At 46.6% G+C, this 23,138-nt stretch overlaps 2 protein-coding genes across 3 annotated transcripts in view; one reads left to right on the forward strand and one right to left on the reverse strand.

Moving 5' to 3' along the window:
• The first annotated feature begins 1,562 nt into the window (after positions 1-1,562).
• On the forward strand, positions 1,563-9,995 carry HMGB1 (high mobility group box 1). Of its 2 annotated transcripts, none has more exons than XM_030274672.4 (5): positions 1,563-1,760; positions 4,531-4,693; positions 4,983-5,128; positions 6,098-6,272; positions 8,038-9,995. In XM_030274672.4, exons 2-5 carry the CDS (start codon positions 4,544-4,546, stop codon positions 8,212-8,214), a joined length of 648 nt encoding a protein of 215 aa, XP_030130532.1. In that variant the 5' UTR covers positions 1,563-1,760; positions 4,531-4,543; the 3' UTR covers positions 8,215-9,995. The 2 variants fall into 2 exon arrangements, with proteins under 2 accessions (XP_030130532.1, XP_030130535.1); XM_030274675.4 differs by lacking the exon at positions 1,563-1,760 and adding an exon at positions 1,887-1,918.
• LOC121470071 (uncharacterized) overlaps positions 8,722-23,138 on the reverse strand; it is a 78,072-nt gene continuing 63,655 nt past the window's right edge. The window contains exon 4 of the mRNA XM_072930320.1: positions 8,722-22,984. Coding sequence (XP_072786421.1) covers positions 22,640-22,984 — 345 coding nt within the window. The 3' untranslated portion in view covers positions 8,722-22,639. The remainder of the gene's footprint in view (positions 22,985-23,138) is intronic.

Here is a 23,138-nt window from a genome sequence, read left to right on the forward strand (position 1 = left end):
AGGCCTGAGCATATAACTGACAGAGATGAAGGAAAACCCTTACAGGAGTATGTCACATAATCAAATTCTCCTCACTTGCCTTTTACTGAAGGTTCAGCTCTAGACAAGAGCAAGAAATAAAAGCATTACTTTGCTTTCCTCTCAGGTCTGGTTTTCACAGAATAAACCTTCAAGTTCTGTAGGTGCAAGGTATTAGCTTCTGCACATACAGAACTTTAGACTACATAAATGCTAGTGATTTTTACAGTTTTCTTCTGTTGCATATAAAGGTTTTAACTTTAAATGCAAATCAGAAAAAAAAACACGTCAAACCATGAACAAAATCCTTCCTTGAGACAGAAACACTAGTGTTCCTTATTATTAATGTATTTTGCATGATTTCAGATAGCAGAATCACTGTCTTCATACGTCCACCAGCGCTTCTTCACAAATGAGGCAATTTTAGAATTAAGGTCGTTGTTCAGAAGGATCTTTGCCTTCCATGAAGCACCACGCCTTCCCAAACAATTGCTATCCCTTGTGTCAGACCACAGACCCTTCCAAAACTCCATGGGTAGATTTTGAGAGAGCATGATAATTAAGCAATTATTGAAATCAGCTCTTTACACTTGAATATTTTCGACCAATGTACACCTCTCTTCACTCAAGTTTCTGTTACTACAGCAAGTGCGCTGACACTGCAGCGGTTTTGGATTTTTTTCAGCAGTGCTCCTCCCAGCGTTGTTTGCACTAATAAAGTAGTGTAAACAGCGAAGCTGTTGTTAAGGGGTATTTCTCCCTTTCGCTAGTCCTGTACAGCAGCCTCGTGCGTGCAAATGACAGTAAAAAAGCGGAGAGGAGCAGCAGCGAAGGACAGGTGAGGTGTGGCTCAGCGCGTCCCTGCACCGGGATGCCCGGGATGGCGCCGGGCCAGCGCTGCACCACTGCTGAGAATTTGGGGGGAGCTGCCCGACCACTGCGGACTGGTCCTTGTCACCCAGGAGCTTATGGAGAAAGCCGGTATCTTCTAACTCTTCCTCATACAGACGATGAAGCAATTTCTGGAAAAAGAAAGAAAAATCCAAAAACCCAGGAACAAGAAAACAAAACAAACGTGCCTCAACCTCAGGGAGGGGGCAGAGGCGCGCACACCGCCGTGGCAGGGGAGGGGAGCCCCGTGCGCTGGCTGGAGCGGGGCAAGAGGAGCTGAGACACGCGAGCTCGGCTCGGCTCCCCGCTGCGCTCCGGCTTCCGCGGCGGGGCGGCGCGGCAGCAGGGGCGGGGGGTGGCGGCGCCGCGCTCCTCACGGCGGGGAGGCCCGCGGCGGCCCCCCCGGCGCGGCGGGGCGGCCGCGGGGGCGGCGGGGCCCGCGGCCCCCACAGACTGCAGCGCAGCGCCGGGCGGCCGCCGCCGCTCTCCGGGCCCCGCCGCCGCCCGGCTCCCTGCGCTCACTTTTATAATTGCGCGCCCTTTCCCTGCTCCGTGACGTGTCCCGCCGCGCGCCCAACCCGCGGCGCGCTCTGGTCAGGACAATGGGAGCGCCTGGGCCAATCGGCGCGGCGCTCGGCTTGGCGGCGGCCAATGGGCGCGGGGCTGTGCAGAGAGTAATGTTACCAGCGCCGCGAGTGTGAGGAGGCTGCGTATCGATCCCGCGCTCAGCCATTGCGGTGCACTGGGCTGCACAGCGACCCAGCCAGCGCTGGGGCCGGGCGGGCGGCCGCGGGAGCGTCTCTGGGGCTCGGGGCCGAGCGAGGGCTGCGTGCCGACTCTGTCTGACACGGGTGAGTACGCGCCGGGGGCCGCTGGGCCGGCCGGGCGCGCTCGCCCGCTCGCCCGCCCGCTCGCAGCCGGGCGGTGAGCCGGCTGTGGCCGTCGTGCCGCCGCCGCTGCATGACCGCGGAGCGCGGGGCAGCGCCGGCTCGGACGCCCGTACACAAAGGCGAGAGGGGCTGTGCCCGGGAGACCCTTTCCCGGGCGGCGAGCCCCTCGGCCGGGGCGGGGCGGGGGCGGCGGGCGACTTCGAGAGAGCGGGGCGGCGGGAGGCAGGGAGCGAGGTGGGGAGGGAAAGGCGGGCGATGGGAGCCGGGCGAGCGGCCGGGGGTCGCCAGCCGCGGGGGGCGAGGGCCGCGCCGTCCCCCGCCGTAAGCCGCTTACACGGTACCTCGCCATAGCCATCGCGGCGGCGGCGGGGCAGGCGGCGGGGCGGCAGCGGCTCCGGGCGGGCCGCGCCGCGCCGGCGGGGCGGTGGGGAGCGCGAGGAAGCGGGGCGCGGGCCGGGGCGCCGCTGGCCCCGCGGCCGCCCGGCTGTAACATGGCTGACGGCAGCCGCGAGCGAGAAAACAAGGCAAGCGGCGCGGAGCAGCAGAGGAGGCGCTCGGGCGGGCGGGGGCGCAGTTCGGGGGAACTTTTTTCTCCAGCAGCCGCCGCTCGCCCGGGCGCGGGGCCGGCGGCTCCGGGGCCGCACAGCTCGGCGGGGCGAGGGAGCGAGCGGGGGGTCCCCGCCGGGCTTGTACCGCGCCGCCGGGGCTCGGGCAGGCACTGAAAGCGCGCTGGTCCCCCCCATCTTCTTCCCCCCCGCTCCCACCCACCTCCCCCCGTCTCCCGCCCGCCCTCCCTCGGCTGCAATGGCTGAGCGTGTGCGCCAGGGTAGCGGCGCGCTCACACAAAGGGAAGGGAGGAAGGAGCCATGTTCTCTGTGCGGCGGCGGCAGCGGGCGACGCCACAGCGGCCATTCCGCGCCGCCTGGGCTGCGCTGCCACCGCCGCCCCCGCGGGCGGGGGTCGCCGCCCGGCCCCGCCGCGGCCCCTCTCGGCGGGGGTCCCGCCGCCCGGGCTTGCCGCCCCGCCCGGCCGCGGGGGGTGTGGTGGCGGCGGGGGGGTGGGGAGCGGCCGGCTCTGCTCCTCGGCGCACAAAATGGAAGGAGGCTCGGCGGCGGGTGACCTCCTCCGCCAGGAGCCTGCGCCATGGCGGCCGCTCCCGCCGACACCGCCGCTGCGGCGGCGCGGCCGGCAGGGAGGGAGGGAGCGCAGGCCGGGGCTGCCTCGCCTCATGGCGGCCGGAGCGGGCAGGGTCGGGCATGGGGACGCTCCCCCCGCCGCGGGGGGACGGGGGTGGTGGAGGGAGAACGCTTTGTCCCGCCGGGGCCGGGGGTTGCCGCCGGCGGGCAGCTGCACCCCCGTGGGTGTCTTGCTCCCGGGCATGTGCTCACCGTTGCGAGTCCTCGCCTGAACGTGGAATAAAACTTACACATGTTCTCCCTAATAACGGGACTAGTTTTTTTTTGTTTGTTTGTTTGGTTTTTTTTTCCTTTCCTATTTTTTTTTCCTTCCACCCCCAGCAGGTCTCTGGAGAGACTTCAGAAGTTTCCCTCTGCCCCCCTAATAGGGGAAGCGTCCAAAATGGCGGGAAGGAGGAGGTTTTTAAACGCCAGTCCCGGGGTCGCGGTGCCGAGCCCTGCCCGCGGCCACCCCGTGTCCCCGGAGCCGCCCGGCCCCGGCCCGGCCGAGCCCCGCGCCCGCCCGCGCTGGGAGCGTCTGCATGGCGGCAGGAGCGGCTCCTGCTTCTTCAGCCCTCTTGTTTACTTGGTAGAAACTTCAAACCGGACGTGTTTAGTCACAGAGCAGAAATCTGTTTCTGTCTATCCGCCAAACCGATAGGAAACACAGCTTCTGTGGCAATACGGGCAGACACTGCCTGCCCTTTTTTTTTTCTTTCACGCTTTTTTTTTTTTTTTTTTAATCCTTCTTTTAATTTGTGCTGAAAAGCAGAGCTTGTCAGTGTGCAAGTGGCTTTCCGGGGAGCTATGAAGAAATACTTGGAATGTCTGACTTGAGTGTGAAAGTCCCAGGAACGTATTTTCCAATCACTGAAAGTGTCAGATAGTGCTCTTGCTGAGCACAGCTCTGCTGGCTCTATGTAAATGTTGTGCTTCTCGCTGTGTAGGTTATAACATATTTGACCAAGTGAGCTGTTTCATTCCTGTGTTTCAAGGTGTACCTGCAAAGAGCAAGCTTTTGCACTACACATAAAGATTGGTCACAACATATGGTATAGAAAATAATAAAAAACATATTTTGTAAATAAATACCCAGGGCCTACAGGGAAGAGGTAGAAGCATGAGCTGTAAAAAGAAAGAAATCAGTAATCCAGAAGGCCACTGAGACAGGATATTTGGGTACTTGTTCCCTCCTTTCAATAGCATGTATTCTTCCCAAGCATATGATTAATACACCAGTAATAATCATGGTATGCAGTCTCCACTGCAGTACTTGCCTTCAGATTGCTTGGAAGGACACTTCTTGTTTGCAGGAGACCATAACTGCACGTTTTGAAGGCCCTTTGAGATTTCAGGTTGCTTACATCCAGGTCACCTCAGAAAGGGATGACAGAAATCTTCAGTAAATTTTCCAGAAGATAATTTTTTTCTCATTGGTGGTTTCAGAATACTGCTCCAGCAGGTCCTGTTTGGCATGATCCTTGGTTGTGACTTGCTTCCTGCCTTGGTTTGTTGAAAGTACACATTTTAAAGGTGTCTCATTTGCTTAATTACAGAAAATCAGCAAAAATGGGTAAAGGTGATCCTAAGAAGCCGAGAGGTAAAATGTCTTCATACGCCTTCTTTGTGCAAACCTGTCGGGAGGAGCACAAGAAGAAACATCCAGATGCGTCAGTGAACTTCTCAGAGTTCTCAAAAAAATGCTCAGAACGATGGAAGGTAGGAATAGCTGCTTAAAAAATAAAAAAGCCACAAAACCTTAAATGACTGTTTTTTTTGAAATACCATTCAAGATTGTAAATTATTTCTTAAGAAGCTCATGTTTTGGGTATGAAGTGTAGTTGTAAAGTTGTAAAGTGACTGGTAACTATCCATTGTCCTCCTCTTACATTTAGCTCCCCCAGCTGAAATTTTGGAATGGGCTTTGGTATGTTTTTGAATCTTAAAATACTGTTTTGATCCTTATGTATCCCTTCTAAGATATTTCGTGATTCTAATTGCCTTCCAGACTATGTCTTCTAAGGAGAAAGGGAAGTTTGAAGATATGGCAAAGGCTGACAAGCTTCGTTATGAAAAAGAAATGAAAAACTATGTACCACCTAAGGGGGAAACAAAAAAGAAGTTCAAGGATCCAAATGCACCGAAGAGGCCTCCGTAAGTAGATTCCTAGCTCTAAGTGGTCTTGTTTGAGACCATCACCCTGGTGTGTATCTATAAAATGGTAATTGTATCCAGGAGCTTCAGAAATACAAGACTATATGCTCTTCCTCACCAGTGGTGTAGAGACAGGTTGAAATTTTAGTTACGAATGCTAAGCTTTTATTTTCAGGTAGGCCATCTCTATCAAATTTGGAGTAATGGCAGCCTTTAAAAGTAGATGCAGAAATAGACTATATGTGATTCTGACTGTTTTTTCTAATTTCTCTTATGAGGGTAATTCTAGTGTAATATGGCAGTAAAGTACTGCAGGCCCTGCTCTCATCACCTGTTGACTTGAGCAGAATTTTTGGTTGGCAGTCAGTTTAAAATTGGAGGCTTTTGCACAGAACAGGTTTGAAGCATGATGTTCCTCAAAACCAGCTTGGAAAATTAAAACTTATAGCCACAACATAATGATGACTGGCTTCAAATTCATCTGTTAGACACCAGTACTTTATTGTGCGTGTACGTGTATGTTTTAAACTGAGCTGATGCTGAAAGGGGCAGGGAAGTTCCTTTACAAGCTAATGTTCTTATTTGGGCTGGTGCTGTGGTCTGGAAATCCTACTTTTCTAACAAATACTGCAGGCCCCCACCTCTTAACAGTTCTGAGATAACATTTGCTGCCTTAGTATCATTGACTTAGTTTAATTTCAAAAGCTTTTTTCTGTGTCTTAAAATCTGCCTATCTGGGGATCCTGCCAAAAATGGGACCAGATGTAGAGCATTACTTAAGAGAAAAGGATGCATTGAGTTTGCAAAGTGGCTTGTTCAGTTCTGATACCTTCCATTGTAATCAATGTCTGTCTCACTTTTAGGTGCTTTTTCAAAAATGCTCTTAAGGAACAGTAGGAAAGGTCCCAAAAGTTGCTGCTGTAGCAAAGTCTATAATTTAAATAATCTTCTCTTATTTTTCCTCTGTAGTTCGGCTTTTTTCTTGTTTTGCTCTGAGTTTCGTCCAAAAATCAAAGGAGAACATCCCGGTCTGTCCATTGGAGATGTTGCAAAGAAACTGGGAGAGATGTGGAACAACACCGCTGCAGATGATAAACAGCCTTATGAAAAGAAGGCTGCCAAGCTGAAGGAGAAGTACGAAAAGGTAACATTGACATTTAGGGACATGCTTTGGGGAGGTCAGGCCTCAGTTTAGACACTCTTTTCTTTGTTGTGTACCCTGGTACCTGATATTGCAAATGATAATATGCTAATGACATCATTCATTAGATTTGTTGGAAAGGGTTGTACACTGGGGTAAACGGTTAAATCACATAACACTAAATTTGAGTCCTTTACTTTGAACTATTTGCATTTGTCTGTAATTTTGAGCGATTACTGGTGCTTGAATAAGTATTGTGAGTTCTGTATGATTACTAAATCCATAGGTCACAGCAGAATTTGAGTTGAGTTGGTAGCAGTAAGTAATGCTGGTAAGAAATGATTTGGTTCTCTCTAATTTTGGAGATACTGGTGAGCATCCTTGAATGTTAGGATAATTGATACACATAGTTGATTTTTAAAATATACCCCTGGGAAAATGACAAAACACAAAGGAGATGCTAGTTTTAGGGATGTGTTTTTTCTGGACCTACTTTGTGTCTACGTCCTTTCTAGTAATGAATTTGGTTCATTATGCATATGAAGCAGCTTGTTATACAATTTTTTAAATTATTAAGGCTAAACTCTGCCATAATAATTGGAGTTGTAGAATTCTGTCGTGCACATGGGACTGTGCTACACGTAGTTTTATTTCTAGAGGCAGATTCTCATCCCAATATGTGAAAGCCAAGGGAAGAGGAGGGATGCATGTTGGCATCCCCTGACGATGCTTCATAAGGAGTCGGCAACCACGTATAGCTGGCATACAGCAGCCATGTCCATTGTATGCTGTCACCTTCCTCTGGGTATTTCTCCTGCTGGCAAACAAATCCAAGTCCAAAACTTTTGCACTGTAGTGTGCAAGGTGGAACCTTGGAGCCCTGTTGATGTGCCAGAGAGGAGTTACAGATCTAGGAGCTTCCCCTCATGTGCTTTCTGTACAGCTTTGATAGTAATGGCTTGTACACGCAGCCAAGGCAACTCGGACATTTTTTAAATGATAGAATTATAGTCTTTATTTGCAGATATTATTTTAATTTTCGGTAGTAATGTCTTTATTTCTTAGACTTATATGTGGAGTTTTAAGGGGAAGTAATCTTCACTATTTCAGTGCTTGGCCTTTGACTTAGTGGGTATCATATCTTCTCAAAATTTCCTGCTAAGTTTAAGAGAGTCCAAGAGAACAGTAAGATTAGTGGTGTAGTGTTTATTAGGTGGGGAATATTTGAAGATTTGGACTATCTGTGTGAATGTGTTTCTGTGTAGCTGGTATGTGTAAGCTTTGTAGATCAATTCTCCCACCTAATGGTTTTATTGTTTTGGCATAAAGTTGGGAAGTCTTAACTGCTTTTATGACTGTGCCTTCCAGGTACAGTTTTAACTTCCCTGTAACAGGAACTGAATTTTGTGCATTTCAAATGACTGGAATAAATTTATTGCATGCAGAAGGTGGCAGTGTCTACCCTTTAATCAAGTTCTTATACCTTTTATTTTGTAAACTTCTGTTAGGCAGAATTCAGTCTAACTATTCTTCGCTGAGGCATAATATTGCAGCTGTTAGGCTGGGTCATTTTGATATGCTCCGGGTGGCTAATCCCAGGTTTGTGCCTCAAACGAGGGTTTTCCTGTGCGTTTCTGGTCCTGCCCCAGTGGATGTGCAGAAAGGGCAGGTACCTGGGTGACTGCTTTCACAAGTGCTCTGTGGAGGTTGCTCAGACCTCTTGGCTGGTTAAATCTTTGAGAGATTGTTCCTGCTCTTCTTCTCCAAGGATATTGCTGCGTACCGGGCCAAAGGGAAGGTTGACGGAGGCAAGAAAGTAGTTGCCAAGGCTGAGAAGAGCAAGAAGAAGAAGGAAGAGGAGGAGGATGAGGACGAAGATGAAGAGGATGAAGATGATGAAGAGGAAGAAGAAGAGGAGGATGAAGATGATGATGATGATGAATAAGTCTCTTTTAGAGCAATTTCTTTCTTGTCTATAAAGCATTTAACCCCCCTGTACACAACTCACTCCTTTTAAAGAAAAAAAAATTGAAATGTAAGGCTGTGTAAGATTTGTTTTTAAACTGTACAGTGTCTCTTTTTTTGTATAGTTAACACACTACCGAATGTGTCTTTAGATAGCCCTGTCCTTAGTGGTATTTCAATGGCCACTAACCTTGCCTGGTACAGTGTGGGGGTTGTAAATTGGCATGGGAGTTAATAAAGCAGGTTCTTGTTGGTGCACAGCACAAATTTAGTTACATTTGGGGATGTAGTTCATTTCTCATCTTCAGTTGTCTCTGATGCATCATAAAAATAATTGTTGTTCTGTTAACTGAATACCACTCTGTAATTGCAAAAAGGAAGAAAAAAAGTTGCAGCTGTTTTGTTGACATTCTGAATGCTTCTAAGTAAATACAATTTTTTTTATTAGTATTGTTGTCCTTTTAATAGGTGCCCTTGAGAATCATACTTTTTCTTTTCTCTTTTTTTTTTTTTTTTTTTTTCTTTTGAGGGGAACTCATCTTTTGCTTTATTGAATGCCCGTATGGGATCACGGGAATATTACAGTTTTCATCTTTCATATAACCAGCTGATAAACAAAGCTTTGATCTGCATACCCTGCATTATCATGATAGGGTAAGAAAATAAATATATAGGCATATGATGAAAATCTTCCATAACTGGAAACAACAAAAATTCAATCTCAGCAAATGGATACTTGTTCGGATTTTTGTGAAATGTAATATTCTATTGCGTTGCATGAGTTTACCAGTCTTGGAGAGTTGAGAAGTATAGAGTTCAATTTTACAGAAACTAAATACTTTGGGGGGTGGGGAGGGAGGGAATGTTAAATTTTGTCCTAGAAGGACCCATAGGAAGAGTGTATGTCCATCTGGTGTGGAGAAATTTATACGTGTGACTCTGTTACCATGTAATGGAAGTTATATGTGTAAATCTCTGAACACCTGGGAGTGATGAGCGTACCTAAAATGTGTAAAGTTAAAAGCATGAAATGACCATATTATTTTTTGGTGACAGGTCAGGTGATGGCCATGGGCTTTATACCATGAGACTCCTGGTAGCAAAGGGCCCACAAGAAATGATTTTTCTTTCTAAGATTTCTATAAATGGTACCATTATTATTTGTTAAATCTATGTAAATTCATATTTGTATTCTTGAAATTCTAGTTTTAGCCCTTTAAACAAAGTTGTATATTGTCTCAAATTGAAAATGAGATAAGATGTATTTTTCCTGTTAGGTTTTATACCGCACTCTTGATGTTTGCCCATTTTTAAGTTAAATATAGTTGTATGGAAAAGTACATTTTATTAAATTTTGCATTAAAAAGTTAAATGTTTATGGTATACCAACAATGTCTAATTTGGTCAAATACAGTTCTCTTCCAAAACCAAAGCTAAGGGGTTTTTTTGCATATTTAGTAAAACTTCAAGTGCTGGCAGCTGTAACTATTTTCACATATACCTGCTTACCAGTTTGGGGGACAATTCGGCAATTTTGTGGTTACAAAATTATGGTTCTCTTAAGTGCCAGTGTTTAAAAACAAACAAAAAAAAAGCATTCTTGTAATTTTACACGCTTTTGTGATGGAGTATTGTTTTGTTATACAATTTTGACTTTCAGATTCTTATTTCAATTTGCATTTATGTATAACTTCAGGAGAAATATTGAACATCTGAAATCCTGGATGATACTAATAAACTAATAATTGCAGAGGTTTTAAATACTTAGTTAAATGACTCACTTAATACTCTAAGGATTTGGGGCTTTTTGTGTGTGTTGGTGTTCTCAGATTTGTACATCCCTGCTTTCTGTTTCAGGCAGAAGAATGATGCTGTTTGCAAGGTCTCAATATAGAAAGCATAGGACAGACAGACTTTTTTGTCTCCTTAAACTGGATATTACACATTCAAATGCTCGTAACTGATGATAAATAAATTTTCTGTGCTGAAGGGTTTTTTTGTTTCCCCAGGTCATCAGAGGAAAGTAGACACATTTCTTGTTCTTAGAACAAGCATACTTAATGAGATCCCCATAATCTTGTGCCTTTGTTCTCGGTGCTTGATGTTGACAGAAGTAACAGAGGATTCAGCTGAATTTAAAAAACGAGTGGCGAGCGCTTCCCCAGCAGCCAGGCACGGCCTTTGCCTTGCCTTTGACTTTAGCACATTGGTAACAAACAGAGCCTGCTCAAGGCTGAAGAGGGTAGGTAAAGTAATTATCAGTGCTGCTTACTGAGGAAAAGAACCCCCTGTATCTCACTGCGGAGGCCAGTGTTGGGTGGGAGGTACTCCAAAGCTTCCCCAGCTCTCCAGAGTGGCTGTGGTTTTCTCAGGAGCACTCGGTATGTGCCTGTAATTCTGCTGAGCCGGCACATGGATATTGGGGCTGAAGCCTTGCTTGTGTCTGCTATAAAACTGTTCTGAAACTGTGGAGATATTCTTTGGTGAAGAGGAATGCTATAGGTAGATTAATTGTCCTTTTTAAGGAAGAACTGGTGAGGGTTGTTCCTGGAAAGGACCTCCCTGTTCTGCAGGTATTTCCCTGCAAGCTCTACTGGTTAAATAATCCTCTTGCTCAAAACTGTCTGAGCCTCTTCACTGATAGGTCAGACTTGGCCACTCCAAGATTACTTGGTCAGAGGTCAGTTACTGCTGACACTTCAGCTTGAACCTGCCTCCCCCTTGATCTTTAAAAGTGGATTCTTGCTGTAGAGGAGGGATAATGAGCAGTGAAATTACGACTCTTAAGGTGGTGGTTCTCTACAGGGGAACTGACAGCATTGACATCACTATCAAAAAGCATCTCCTAGGGCTTTAACCTTCACGTAAATGTTTGTTGTAGAGGTAAAGGCTTTTCCTTTTCTAAACAACAAAAAATTGATTTGTTTGGAGAGAATTTGAATGTTAATATGTGGGAGTTATGATACCTTGAATGCCAAATGAAGCCAGACTGATTTTTATGGTTTATCTCAAGTTGGTCCTGGAAGGAGCTGCAGTTGCAGTCACCTAGATACGCTATATATGCTCTGTAATTTTAAACTGGTTTAACTAAATGTATGGACAGTATTTATCCCTCCTGCCGAGCTTTCAGTGATCACACCAGCTCTAGCAAAAAGCTGAGCTTATTTAACAAAATGTTTCTGTCCAGGCAAACGCACCCCTGGAAACCTGAACTAAGGGGTGTGAAGTGGCTGATTTCTGCAGCTTAATTAGGGCACTGCTGACACAGCCTCTTTACAGCTGCTTTTATCAGTGTAACCAGCCCATCCTGAAAGAAAAGGCTGAGTAACAGCTGGGTCTAGGCTTGCTGGAAAATGGGAAGATGGATTTGAGTAACTCTTCCAGAAGAGGAGCCAGGTGGACTGCAGCCACAGCATTAGGTTCTCTGGATGGGGGACAAGCCGAGCTTGGAAAAAACCTCTCCTAATTCTTGCTAGCCTAAGAGTTAGACCTGCTAGTTAGAATAAACATTCCCAGCTATGCCTGACAGGAGATTAAAGGAATAAAGGCAATGTGCTGTGTTGGGTTATAATGAGTTATTCAATACAGAGTCTGTAACTGAGACATGGCAAAATACAAAGATAGTGTTTAATACAAGCAACAATTAATTTTCACCATTTCCAGGCTGTGCCAGTGGCAGCTGACCAGCTACAGGCTTTTAGGACTCAAATATACCAATCATCTTACTAGTAACAGTAAAATGCCAAATATTTTCAAGCATTCCTCCATTATATTCTTTAGCTTATGAGTCTGTACTTCTCTGCAGATCACATCTTTTTGGGGCGCTTTAGCAGAAAATAACTGACATTTTCCTTTGGCAGGCTGCAGCAGATATTATTTTAGCACATGAAATACATTCAGAGACGTTTTACAAACATGCTAAGTCCAATGAAGTGCCTAAATGTGGATGTGTATTGATAAACTTTTTCCCAGACTTAGCTACTGGATTGCATTCTACATCTGAAAACCGCTTTGAGGTGGTCTTAATTTAGCTTCGTATAGATCCACTCTAACACCAACCTTTATTTCAAAACAATGTACTTGCAGGCAAGCTGTCAGACTATTCCAATGTTTGAGTAAGAAAAAGCAGGAAAAGTAAATCTCTGAATTTTTTATCATTTTGCTGAAGTTGTCTTGTATTTTTATTTTGTAAATGTTGTGTGTGCCCTGGCTTTTCTTTTGACAGTACTTCAAGCTGAAAAACAAAGATGGATTTTTTTTTTCCCCAGTGAATTTATTATGAAGAATGAAGGTCAGATTCCTCTTACGGCTGCTTTGTGCTGTTGAAAAATACAGTGTGGCTTCTGCTTCAAGAGCACCTAATTTTGAAATCCATCTTGCTTGAAAGCAATTGCTATTAGAGGTGACCCACAAGAGAGACGAGCCTTCCCTTTTGCCACTCTGTGATGGAATAAAAGACTTGAGTGATAAATTAGCTTAGTCTACCTGTTTGCCACATCAGAAGCTCAAGCCTTCCCTGCAGCAGGAGTGCTGGAGATCAAGCTAGGCAGCAAGAGGCAGAGCAGCACAGAGCAAGGAGGACAGACAGGCAAATGTGGTTTTTTTTTTTTAACTACACCTTTTAAAATTTTGCGTCTATTGTTAAAAAGTGTTTTACTTAAATGGCGGTCATTTGGCACGGAGGAAGTTTATCCACGTGCTTCCAGCAGCCTTTCACCTATTAAGGCAGCAAAAGCTCAATTCATGTATTTCTGACCTCCCAAAAGTTCCTCAGTAAAAACAGGAAGGACCAAGCACTACAGCTTGAATGCCTGGAAAGGACCCATCTCCCTGCACATCTTAGAGCAGCAAGAGGTCACCATGTAAATGCTTTTTCCAAGAAGCCATTCAAAAAATCAGGCTTACAGAGGGAAAACCGAGGACGTGTGCTGCTGTGTTTGGCAGGGGCATTTGTAACCAAGGATAAAAACAGTTTTGAAGAAATGTCTGGGATGACATCCCTGACCTCCTGCTCCTTCCCAAAGTGAAATGTAAGAAAACAATGAAAATAATATCTTTATGGGAAAAAGTCTCCCTTGCCAAAATGCTGGGGTTGACCACACTCTTCCTCATCCCATCCCACGGGAAAATGCGCATCCCCGGAACACTGTGCAGCAGCACTACAGATGGCAACTGGGGGGGTCAGTCCCAGCAGCCCTCTCCTTGCTGCCAGCTCACTCCTGGTGTTGGGGAGATACTGGGTGTGAAAACTCCTGGGCAGAACACCAGGTCATGCCAGGGCTGGGTGCCTCATGCCTGGCTTTGAAACGCAGAGCAGAGGGAGCATGGGGCGGTGGGCTGCAAGTAGGGATAGCAGGAACCAGCCCCCTGAAAACTCAGTCAGGCAGTTGAAAGTAAAATCAGGGTGCTCTTTAAAACAACTCTCAAATTTGTGTGGTGGTGATTCCTAGAAGAGAGAACTTTCATGCAAGACGTGCGCTGGTAAATGATTGAGTAACAGTGACTCATGTTTTATTATCAGACTTGACTATAGTGGCGCTTATGCTCACTTCAGATTTGTTGACACACATTTCTCCTGACGCCTGCCAATGAGGAAGATGCTGTGAAGCAGCACTGTAATGTAAAACTGGTACAGGAAAAATGCATGTGAGGGCTGATCACAGCCTGAGCCCCTTGGCACCAGGGCAGCTTTTGGGAATAGAGGGATTGGTTTTGCAATACCAGCCACCGATGGAAAGTGCTGGTGGGTTTCTGCTCCAGGGCGCTGAGAGGCTCAGCACCCACATGGGTGGTTGGGTCATTTCGCAGGACCTTAGAACCTGCCTGAGACTGATGTCTGGTCCCAGAGTCACAACCCGGAATGTTTAAGTGGCTCCCAATGGGAGGCTGACAGTGAACGAAACCCCTCCTTGCACCAGTCCTGCCATATCTGAATCTCCCTCCAACACTGTTTCCTTTGAGGTGGAAGAAGGAAGTGATCTGTTTTTGGGGAGCATTCGCACCAGATGTTTGGTGGTGGCAACACTGTCTATCACTGCATGCTCTGCTTCCGCACAGGAGCCCCCAGGCTCTGCCTCCCTGCCTCTGCTGCCGGTGACCCTGTCCCTTCCTCCTGCCCTGTGTGACCTCCACTGCTGGCAGCCCTGCTCCAGGAGGAAGGAGTGAATTCACCTCCCCAGCTGCTGGGCGCTGGATCTGCGGCCTCCAGGTAGGACAGGAGCATTTTCCTGCTGCTCCACCACCCCCCGGCAATCGATGCCAGTCCTGTGGGGCCAGGGGTGCTCAGGGACACCCCCAATACCAGGAGCAGCACTTGTCTTCCACAGACCCATAGCACAGAGGGATAAACTGTAATGTTGCTTCTGTCACAGGGTGCAACATTCTCAGGATGTGCTGCTGCCTGGGATCAATGTTCCTGGTCTGCTGGCCTCAACACTCATCTTTGAGTCCCCTGTTCCTTCTGACGTGGGTTTTTCTTTCCATCTGAATCATTCAGCATGACTTTGGAGCACAATGGAGCTGTGATTTTTTTCGAAGCCGCCAGCCTCCAGGAAACAGAAGGTCTCTGAATAAAAGGGAGGCTCTTGTTACAACTTCCCTCTTATTTACTGTTCCCAGTAGCAGAGAAGTAAAAAGACAATGAATGAAATGGAGGATTAATCACGCGTAGCACTGAAATATAAACAAGGAGACAGTGCGTTCCAGAGCAGTGGCTTGTGCCCACAGCGTGCAGAAATCTCTCATCACTGAGACCTCCTGGATTTCATGAAAAAGGCCAAAAGGCAGAGGAGGCTCCACAGGTGGTTTTTCAAAGGTAAACTTGCAAACTGGATATTTTCCATGGACTTTTCTCTGTTCAGTGCTCTCAAAACTTGAGTTCAAGTTGATAACCCCTGTGCTTAATCACTAGTTCATGACTTTTGCAGAGGCAACTCCCTATTTTCCTATTTTCCTATTTTTCTGCATTTATTTTAAACCAATAAAAGTTCAGGATCACTCCTTTGTCCTACAGAAGACTTTTAAAAATGCTCCAGAGAGAACCGACTGTGCTGCACAGTGTGTAGCTCTGCTCCTAGAAGGGGTGTGTGGTCATTAGCCTTGCTCTGTTTTCCACTTGCTTGGGTTGGTATCCAAACACCAAAGGATTACTAATCATGTTCCTTATTTATTTTTTAAATCAGAGATTTACCTGTATTTGATTTCCAGCTATAGATTTTGAGCATTCACACCGGCCTTTGCAAAGGTGTTGAGCTCAAGTTAATTGGTTATAAATTAACCTTGGGAGGTTGTTTGTATGAAGCAGATTATGTGCATGCAGCTTTGTGAAGGTTGTTAGTGAAGCAAACTGTAGGAAAGAAAGGTGGAAACAGGGATGCATGACACAATTCAAATTGCCTGAAATGCCTGTAACAAACAGTTGGTTTGTGCATCTGTCAGGTAAATACTGTTGAATTTTCGGCACTGGGACTATGCATTTAATGTCAGGGTTGAGGCGAAGTGGAGTGCATAATTATAAAACCGATAGGGAAGCTGCTCCCCATCCTTATTCAAAAGCTCCAACAAACCTCTTAACTGTTCATTTTACAGTTCTCTTTAGAAAACATGCAAGAAAAACCTCAGGAAAGTTTATTTGGGCCGCCTGCAATAATAAAATTGAAGTGACCCAAGCCTGAAAATAACACCATGCATCTCCAAGTGAGTATAAAAAGCCGGAGCATGAGATATATTTAAGCTAAAAACCAAAACAACCCATGCTGTTTAACTAATCCTTGCTGTAACCTTCTGCCCAGACTTTGCCTGGGACTGGGAGCCTGGGGCAGGCACTGGGAAGCAGGAGCCCTGCCAAAGGCTCCTCCTGGCCTTGTCTCCCTGCCCTCTCGGGGGCTTTCCAGGTTGCACTTTGTTTCACTTTCTCTTTCTGCTGTGCAGGGCTGTGCTGGAAGGGTTGCAACATCCTCTATCAATTATTTACACTATTTGCATGGAAATCATAACAAAAAATATATTTTTTAATATTTGGATTAATTTTTTTTTAATACTACTAAAGCTGTGCTGGTGTTGCATTAAACTAGGTAGTGATACTCTTTTAAATGCCCTTTCTAAATACTTTTTAGAGGGGAATTGCATTAACCTCTCAGCTGCAGCTTCCCTGTTTACACACAGCAAAAGGCACTGCCAGCCTGAGCCTACCAGGTCAGGAGCAGAAGGGTGACCCCTGCAGCTCCCACCACCGTGATCCCTTGGCACCTGCAGCCTCCAGCTGACTTGGTTTGCCAGTGGTTCCCTGGTGGGGAAGAGGAGGTGGGAAGAGCTGCCTGGAGTCTTTGGTCATGGTGTGAGTGCTTTCCAGACAGTTGCTTGCTTCTTTGGTACCTATTTTAGGGTAATTAATAATAGAGAGCTCCTGTGCAACCCAAATTTAGACACTCTTTGGAAATCCAGAAAAAAATATTCTGGGAAGAGTTTGTGGTTTTTTTTTCCTTCTACCCACTACAGCAGATGTTTGAGGATCTCAAGTCAGGATGGGGGTTTGCCACTGTGTGCTGCTTGGTCCCCACTCGAGTTGCAACCTCCAAGTTTGGCAGCTCTACCACTTTGCTGGGAAGCCTGTCCCAATGCTTGACAAAATGCTAATAAGTGTTTTGCTGCTTTTTTTTTCTCTCTCCCCATAACTTTCAAGTTTCAGCAGACTACTAGCAGAAATTTGATGAATCTTCATGATAAGAAGATTCCCAAAATTTATAGGGCTTTGCTGGCTTTTGATCTTGGTTTTGACTACTCCAGCAAGTCACTTGGAATTTTATAAAATTGTCATTCTACAACAGAATGAAATAAATAGATTATATATTGTTTCAATGTCTGAGGGTCTGTCCCTGCCAGGGTTCTCACAGGCTTTAGTCTCTCCCAAGGCTTCTGGGTGCAGGACCCGTGGCCAGGAGCCTTAAACCTCAACCCTCAAAGTTAAGGGGAATTTCTAAAAGGGAAGGTATGTGCTCCCGGTCTCACCCAGCCAGGGTGAGAGGGAGCACAGGGAGAGGGGCGCAGGGTCCTGCCCCCTGCCCCAGAACCCTGTGCCTAAATCCTTTGGTGTCCCCCGGGGTGCTGCAAGTAATCGGAGCTGCACGAGGTGGTGACAAGTCCCCAGCATTCCGGGCATTTGATCCGAGGAAATCACCAGCCAGCCAGGAAATGTCAAGATTACGTCACATGCATAATCTTTTAAAGCCCTGAAAAGGAGCTTGTTAAAATCTCTGTCTCTGCAGTGTGATCCCAGTTCCTTTCATTTTGCTTTGCTCTTTCACTTTATGGGAACAGGCAGGCAAATCCTCCTCCTACATATCGCTTTACTTTTCCCTCCCTTTGACTTACAGCACTGTTGTTTGCCATGGCCTTGCCACTCACTGGGGCTGGAGGAGCAAGTCCTCACTTTGCTGGGCCCCAAAGGGAAGATGTGATGCCCAGGGCCTGTGGGGATACAGCTACAGGCCAGCTTGTCTGCACTGGGAAACAGGGGAGAGGACTGAGAGTGGAGCTGCCATCCCTTCCCCTGTGTTTGCTCGTGTTCCGGGTGGGCGCCCTGGGCAGCCCAACAGCGCTGCAGGGAGGTGCCAAAATTTCACAGAGCAAAACTGCACCTCGTTATTCCACTGATCCTGTAGAACTATTAAGGAGCATCCAGCAGAGTATGTGACACACACATGTTTAATTTCTTTTACAGTTTCTGTTTTGATATATGCTCAATGTGTTTTTATAAAACAAAGATTTATTGGAACCTGGAATTTTATGACTTTAAGGTTTGCTTGAGTCCAGATTGTGAGTTTCTCCTTTTGGAAGAGAAGGTTTAAAAGAGCCCATCTGCCTGTGGCACTTCTGAAACCCTAGGCCAAAGATGACACCTTTTCCTGTAACTTCTACTAAAATGTCAAACAAAAATTTACCATCAAATATTATGCCTTCCATATGCAATACCCTGCTGTAGATTTAGATCACAGCAATCGTGTTGGGCTTCTCTCTTTCAAGTTTTTATCTGTGCCATAAGGAAGTCAGGACTCCGTGTAGGGTCCAAGGAGGAGCAGCAAGGCAGGAAAAACTCAAACCATACATAATTAATGACAATGTGCCTTCACTTGTGCTCTTGATTTTTCTTGTAAAAGCACAGCAATGCCCTTGCTGCCTGCAAGGCTGAGGAAAGCAGTGTATTTTTAAAACACAGTGCCAGTGTCAGACAGCTCCAAGTGCTCTGGTAGGAAACAACCAGCATCCAAGGAAGCAGAGCCCGAGTCCAGCTCTCTGGTTACCACGACATAAGTAAACAAACAAGTTTATCACAAGTAATGAGGGCATTGTGCCAGTTTCAGTTAAAATAATGAAATAAATAAAAAAGAAATCAACCCCAAAGCAACAAATCATTACGGCATGAGGAAAGTCCTGAATGAAATTGATTGTTCGTGCCAACACCAGAAATATATCTTGTCATAAACTCGGGCCTCCACATCTGCTTCAGCACTAGTGGATTCTTTATAAACAGCCTCTTTAATTTTATCTAACAGCCTGTTAGCAGACATGGAGTCCAAAAATACATCTCCTTTTCTTCCTCGCACTATCCTGAGCTTGGCAGGGCACCAAACATGAGGTTCAGCTTGTAATTCAAAAAAGCCCTTCTTTAAGCATTGACTGAGCTTGATTTAATAAAAATCCTGTCCAGCTTCCTCCGGGCAGCCCTAATGGGATGCAGAGCCCAGCGCTTCTCAGGGGCTGCTCCAGACCTGCTGTGTGTTGGCCACTGAGATTTTTTTGTGGTGAAACAATATTGCTCTGCGGTGGAGTTGGGGAACCGGCTGGTGTTCTCCAGAATGTCTCCCCCGAGGGGTGCACAGCTTCACTTTCAGCTATGCCACCCTCTGAAAATGGAAGTGAGCAGGCAGCACCATAAAAACAGAGCAGGGGATGTCCTGGTGCCCCTGGTAGCTGTGGGGATGCTCCAGTGCTGCTGGTACCCAGCCCCTTCCCACTGGCCTTGCCTTCCCCAGGGGAAGGAGAGAAAATCATCTAAGACCCTAAAGTGACTTCCAACCCCCGAGTTCTCCTGGGGGGAGATCTATCCATGGTGTCCCCAGTGTGGCACTGCCAAGCACTTGTAGGTGCTCCTGAAGGAAAGATTGGGCATTCACTGAAACAGAGGGGATGTTGCACTGGGGCTGGTTCCCAGAGGGTAGCCCTGACACCAGAGGCAGGACAACCACCTTCACACTTCCTGACGCTGGTGTTCCCAAGCCCAACACTGATTTTCTGGCTGCTGATTGCCTGGGAAAGCTGGAAGGTACATTGGCTGACTTTTAATGCCAGGACAAGAGTGGCTGACGTCACCTTAGAAGATGAAACACATTCCTGCTGTGAGGACTGCACCAAATTACAGGCCCAGATTTCCCAAGAAATTGGTGTGAGAAACACTGTACAACACCACTCTACACATTCACTGTAACACAGGAACTCATTAGCTGCATAGTTGAAAATGTTAATAATTATCCCATTTGACAAACCAAGGTATGTATTTCAAGCCTCAAAGTTTGCTGTGCTAAAGAAATATTAATGGCCTGCCATGCCATGATGTCCAGGGGGAAAGGATGTTTTGTAATTTCTCCTCATGGCTCAGTTGTCTATTTAAATTACTTGGAAACTAAACCAGCAGCAAACATAACCACTGCTGTTGTGAGGTGTGGTTAACAATAGGTGGATTTTATTTAGCATTACATCAAAGGAAGAAATTGAGTAAAATAAAGGAAAGGGAAGTTTCTTGAGTGGTCAGTGAGCCAGACATGGAGGAGGATCAACAGAAATCCTGCAGAGCCCATCCCATCACTTGGTCATGCTGACAGAGGCAAATAATTGAACAGCACAGATGTTAACAAAAGGGAACTATAACATTTGGCAAAGGATGCTGCAGGTCTGTAGTGATGGAGGGTTTCTGTTGGCTGGTGTGGGGGATGCTGGTGGCACCCTGGGGTTTTTCATCACCTCCTGGGAGGGATTTTCTGACCGGTCCTTGTGGTTGTGCCAGGGAGGCTTGAGAGCCCTGCGCTGCTTGGCTGCCAATTCTCAGCAGCACCTGACCCAATAATAGGGAGGGATCCAGGATTTGCTGGAGGCTTGTGGTTCCTCCAGTCAGGTGCCAAATTTCACTTTACAAAGAGCACAAGCATTCATCCAGTGGTACCTTACTGATTCGAGCATGGCTGAAGCCTTTCAGCTGAATATCAGCTGAATTTCAGCTGAATATTAAAGAGAAACAGATCAAAGGCAGACGATTGAACAGGAAAAGTGGGTTTAGCTGCCCAGCTGTGAGCTGCAGTGCCCTAATCCTTCCCCTTATGTGCTACAACAGGGTGTAATTCAATCCTAAATTACTGAAAATCTTGATGTTTTGTAAACCACATATCAGAAGGTATTTTATTTATACAAGCGTCTACTCATTAGCAGTATCAAAATCCTGGAAATACTGTGCACACTCTGCAGGAGTTCTTGTCAGAGCTACATTTCACAGCTCAGATAGCCCCAGCTGAGAGGTACACATAGGTCTTCCTGGCATCTCTTTTTTTGTGCAGACCTATGACTGGTGGGGTCAAATGGAAAAGCCACTTCTGAGTGAAGAGGCCTAGAGGGATATGGTGAGCAGGGGAGCAGGATGTGGGCAAGCACAGCACCTCTACTCAGGTGGTGGCTCTGCCATCTTTAGAGACTTCCCAAAACTGGCTTGATGGATCTCTGGGAAATCAAATCCCTCTCCAAAGTCCCTTCACCCTTGCTTACTCTCCCTGGAGCTTTCAGGTAATGACAGTCAGGCTCCAAGCATTCTGTGCCAGTTACTCCTAAAAGTTTCTAAAATCTTTCTCCCAGTGAAGGCTGGAGGAGCTGATGCTGCATTAGGAAGGAGGAGAAGTAGGAGGCTTGAAAGGGTCACACCAAGGCTGCAATTTCCAAGTAAGTGTGAAGGAACTGGATGTCTTAACACCCTCCAACTTAAACACTCAGCCTTGGCTGTTAATGGAGTGTCCCATAAAACTGCATTTTCTCTACCTATTCAAGAAGAATTAGAGGGAGAGACCTCTTACTGTTAAGCAGGAGAAAACTTTTTGGCTGTGAAGGCTGTTCTTCCACACAGGAAAGTTGCTGGCAGAAAATGACAGCTTGTGGACAAACAGAGTCAAGAGTGGCTGCAACAGCAAAGAAGTGGAGGAAGGGAAACAGCCTCAGATGAAAATGAGACCATAAATAGAGAAATAGATGGTCTGAGGTGTCCATAGATTTCATGGACTCACTTCCCTCCTTTTCTAGCATTTTGCTGAGCACTATAGCATATTCAAGCCATTATTACATTAATAAGTCTTTCAGCTTTTCTGCCTGAAAAAATAGTCATCACTTGTAAATTGAAGGCATCACTCTCTTATCTGGTCTGCAGCCAGAAGGGCTGGAAGCAATAGAAGAAGTGTGAACTTTCTCCTTCATCTCAGAGAACATTAACTTCAAAGCCAAGCCATAAACTTTCAGATGTAATGACTCTTTGTCCAAAAGAGAAACACATCAGCTTGATCAATGAGTGAAAGGTATAAAACACAGAGGTTACATTTGCTAAACACTTGGGAAAAATGTGTGGTTATGCTTGGGTGTGTGGAGGGGGGAGTTATTACTGAGTTATTAGGGCAGGCAGGCCCAAGGGGCAGTGTGAGGATTGTTGTAGGTGTTTGTAAGTCCAGCACCGAGTGGTTTCTGTCCCAGAGGAGGCTGGGCTGCCATGTCAGAGCACGCTCCAGCACACCCTTGAGTGCAGACCCTCATCACTGAGTGGGGATCGTCACTGTGTTGGTAGCCACACTACTCTGCTTTTCCAATAAACCGGGGGAGAAAACATCTCTCCTTTCAGCTGCTCAAACAAAGCATTCAGGACCACCAGCACTTCCTCCTGTGTCCTGGCTCCAGCTGTGTGAATGCTGACTGGAGAAGAACCCCCTGTGGGTGCACTGCCTTGTCCCCTGAGCATGGCTGAGCTCCAGGGCACAGGGTCCAGCACAGCCAGGCAGGTGCGCTCAGAGATTTCAGACCCCTGTGGTAAGGTTCCCCACATCCTTCTTCCTATTTTTTAAACATGCTTTTCATTTTTCTGATGAAAGCCCCATGGAAATAGAGAGTAACAATGTTTTTTTGTTTGTTGTTTTTTTTTTTAATGGCTTTCATATGAGAAATTTAGAGGGACAAAAATTTATATTATGTGACTTTTTTTCTGAGGATAACCATTGCCCTTCCTGATAACATCCCTTCTCCCCTCACCGATTAGGGCTTCCAGGAGGAGTATGGACCCCATCTTCTCCCTGGGCAGTGGGTGTGTGATCCCTGTGCATGGTACACAGTGCTCAGAGAGGGCACTTTGTAGTGTTAATCAACTCTTTGGTGAAAGTGTTTTCAGAAGGAGTAATTGGGAGGACTTTCTGCTGGGCACCAGCTTCTGTTTGCTGGGGCTCCAGGGCTGGGGAATGAGGTCCAGACCTGTGTGATTCTTGTCTGAGGATGGAGAAGAGGAAGTGCTGGAGTATGAAGAGGGATTTTGAAAGGTCTGTAACATCTTCTGCCAACATCTTTTTTGGATCAGCGCTGCGTGAACAAGTGAGAGCCTGGAAGAGCTGTGTCATCCTTGAGGACAGCTGGGCTTGCTGGGGGGCAGCTCCATTGGGATGGGAGGCAGAGGATTGCTGCCACTGCTGGGGGGAAAAAGAGATGTTGGTGGGGTTGCTGGCTCCACAGGCTTCAACAGCATCCTGCTTTTCCCCCTGTGCTGTGCTTGTCTGTCCCCTAACTCCTCTGTGAGGTGCCAAAATGCCTCTATAGGGAACCAGAGAGCAAACCTAAGCCCTT

Source organism: Taeniopygia guttata, chromosome 1 (assembly GCF_048771995.1).
Source record: "Taeniopygia guttata chromosome 1, bTaeGut7.mat, whole genome shotgun sequence".
NCBI classification, from domain to species: Eukaryota; Metazoa; Chordata; class Aves; order Passeriformes; family Estrildidae; genus Taeniopygia; species Taeniopygia guttata.

Coding starts and splice junctions, on each gene's coding strand:
- HMGB1 (XM_030274672.4), top strand. CDS start 4,544: ATGGGTAAAGGTGATCCTAAGAAGCCGAGAGGTAAAATGTCTTCATAC. Junction 4,694..4,982: donor AATGCTCAGAACGATGGAAG/GTAGGAATAGCT, acceptor ATTGCCTTCCAG/ACTATGTCTTCTAAGGAGAA. Junction 5,129..6,097: donor AATGCACCGAAGAGGCCTCC/GTAAGTAGATTC, acceptor TTTCCTCTGTAG/TTCGGCTTTTTTCTTGTTTT.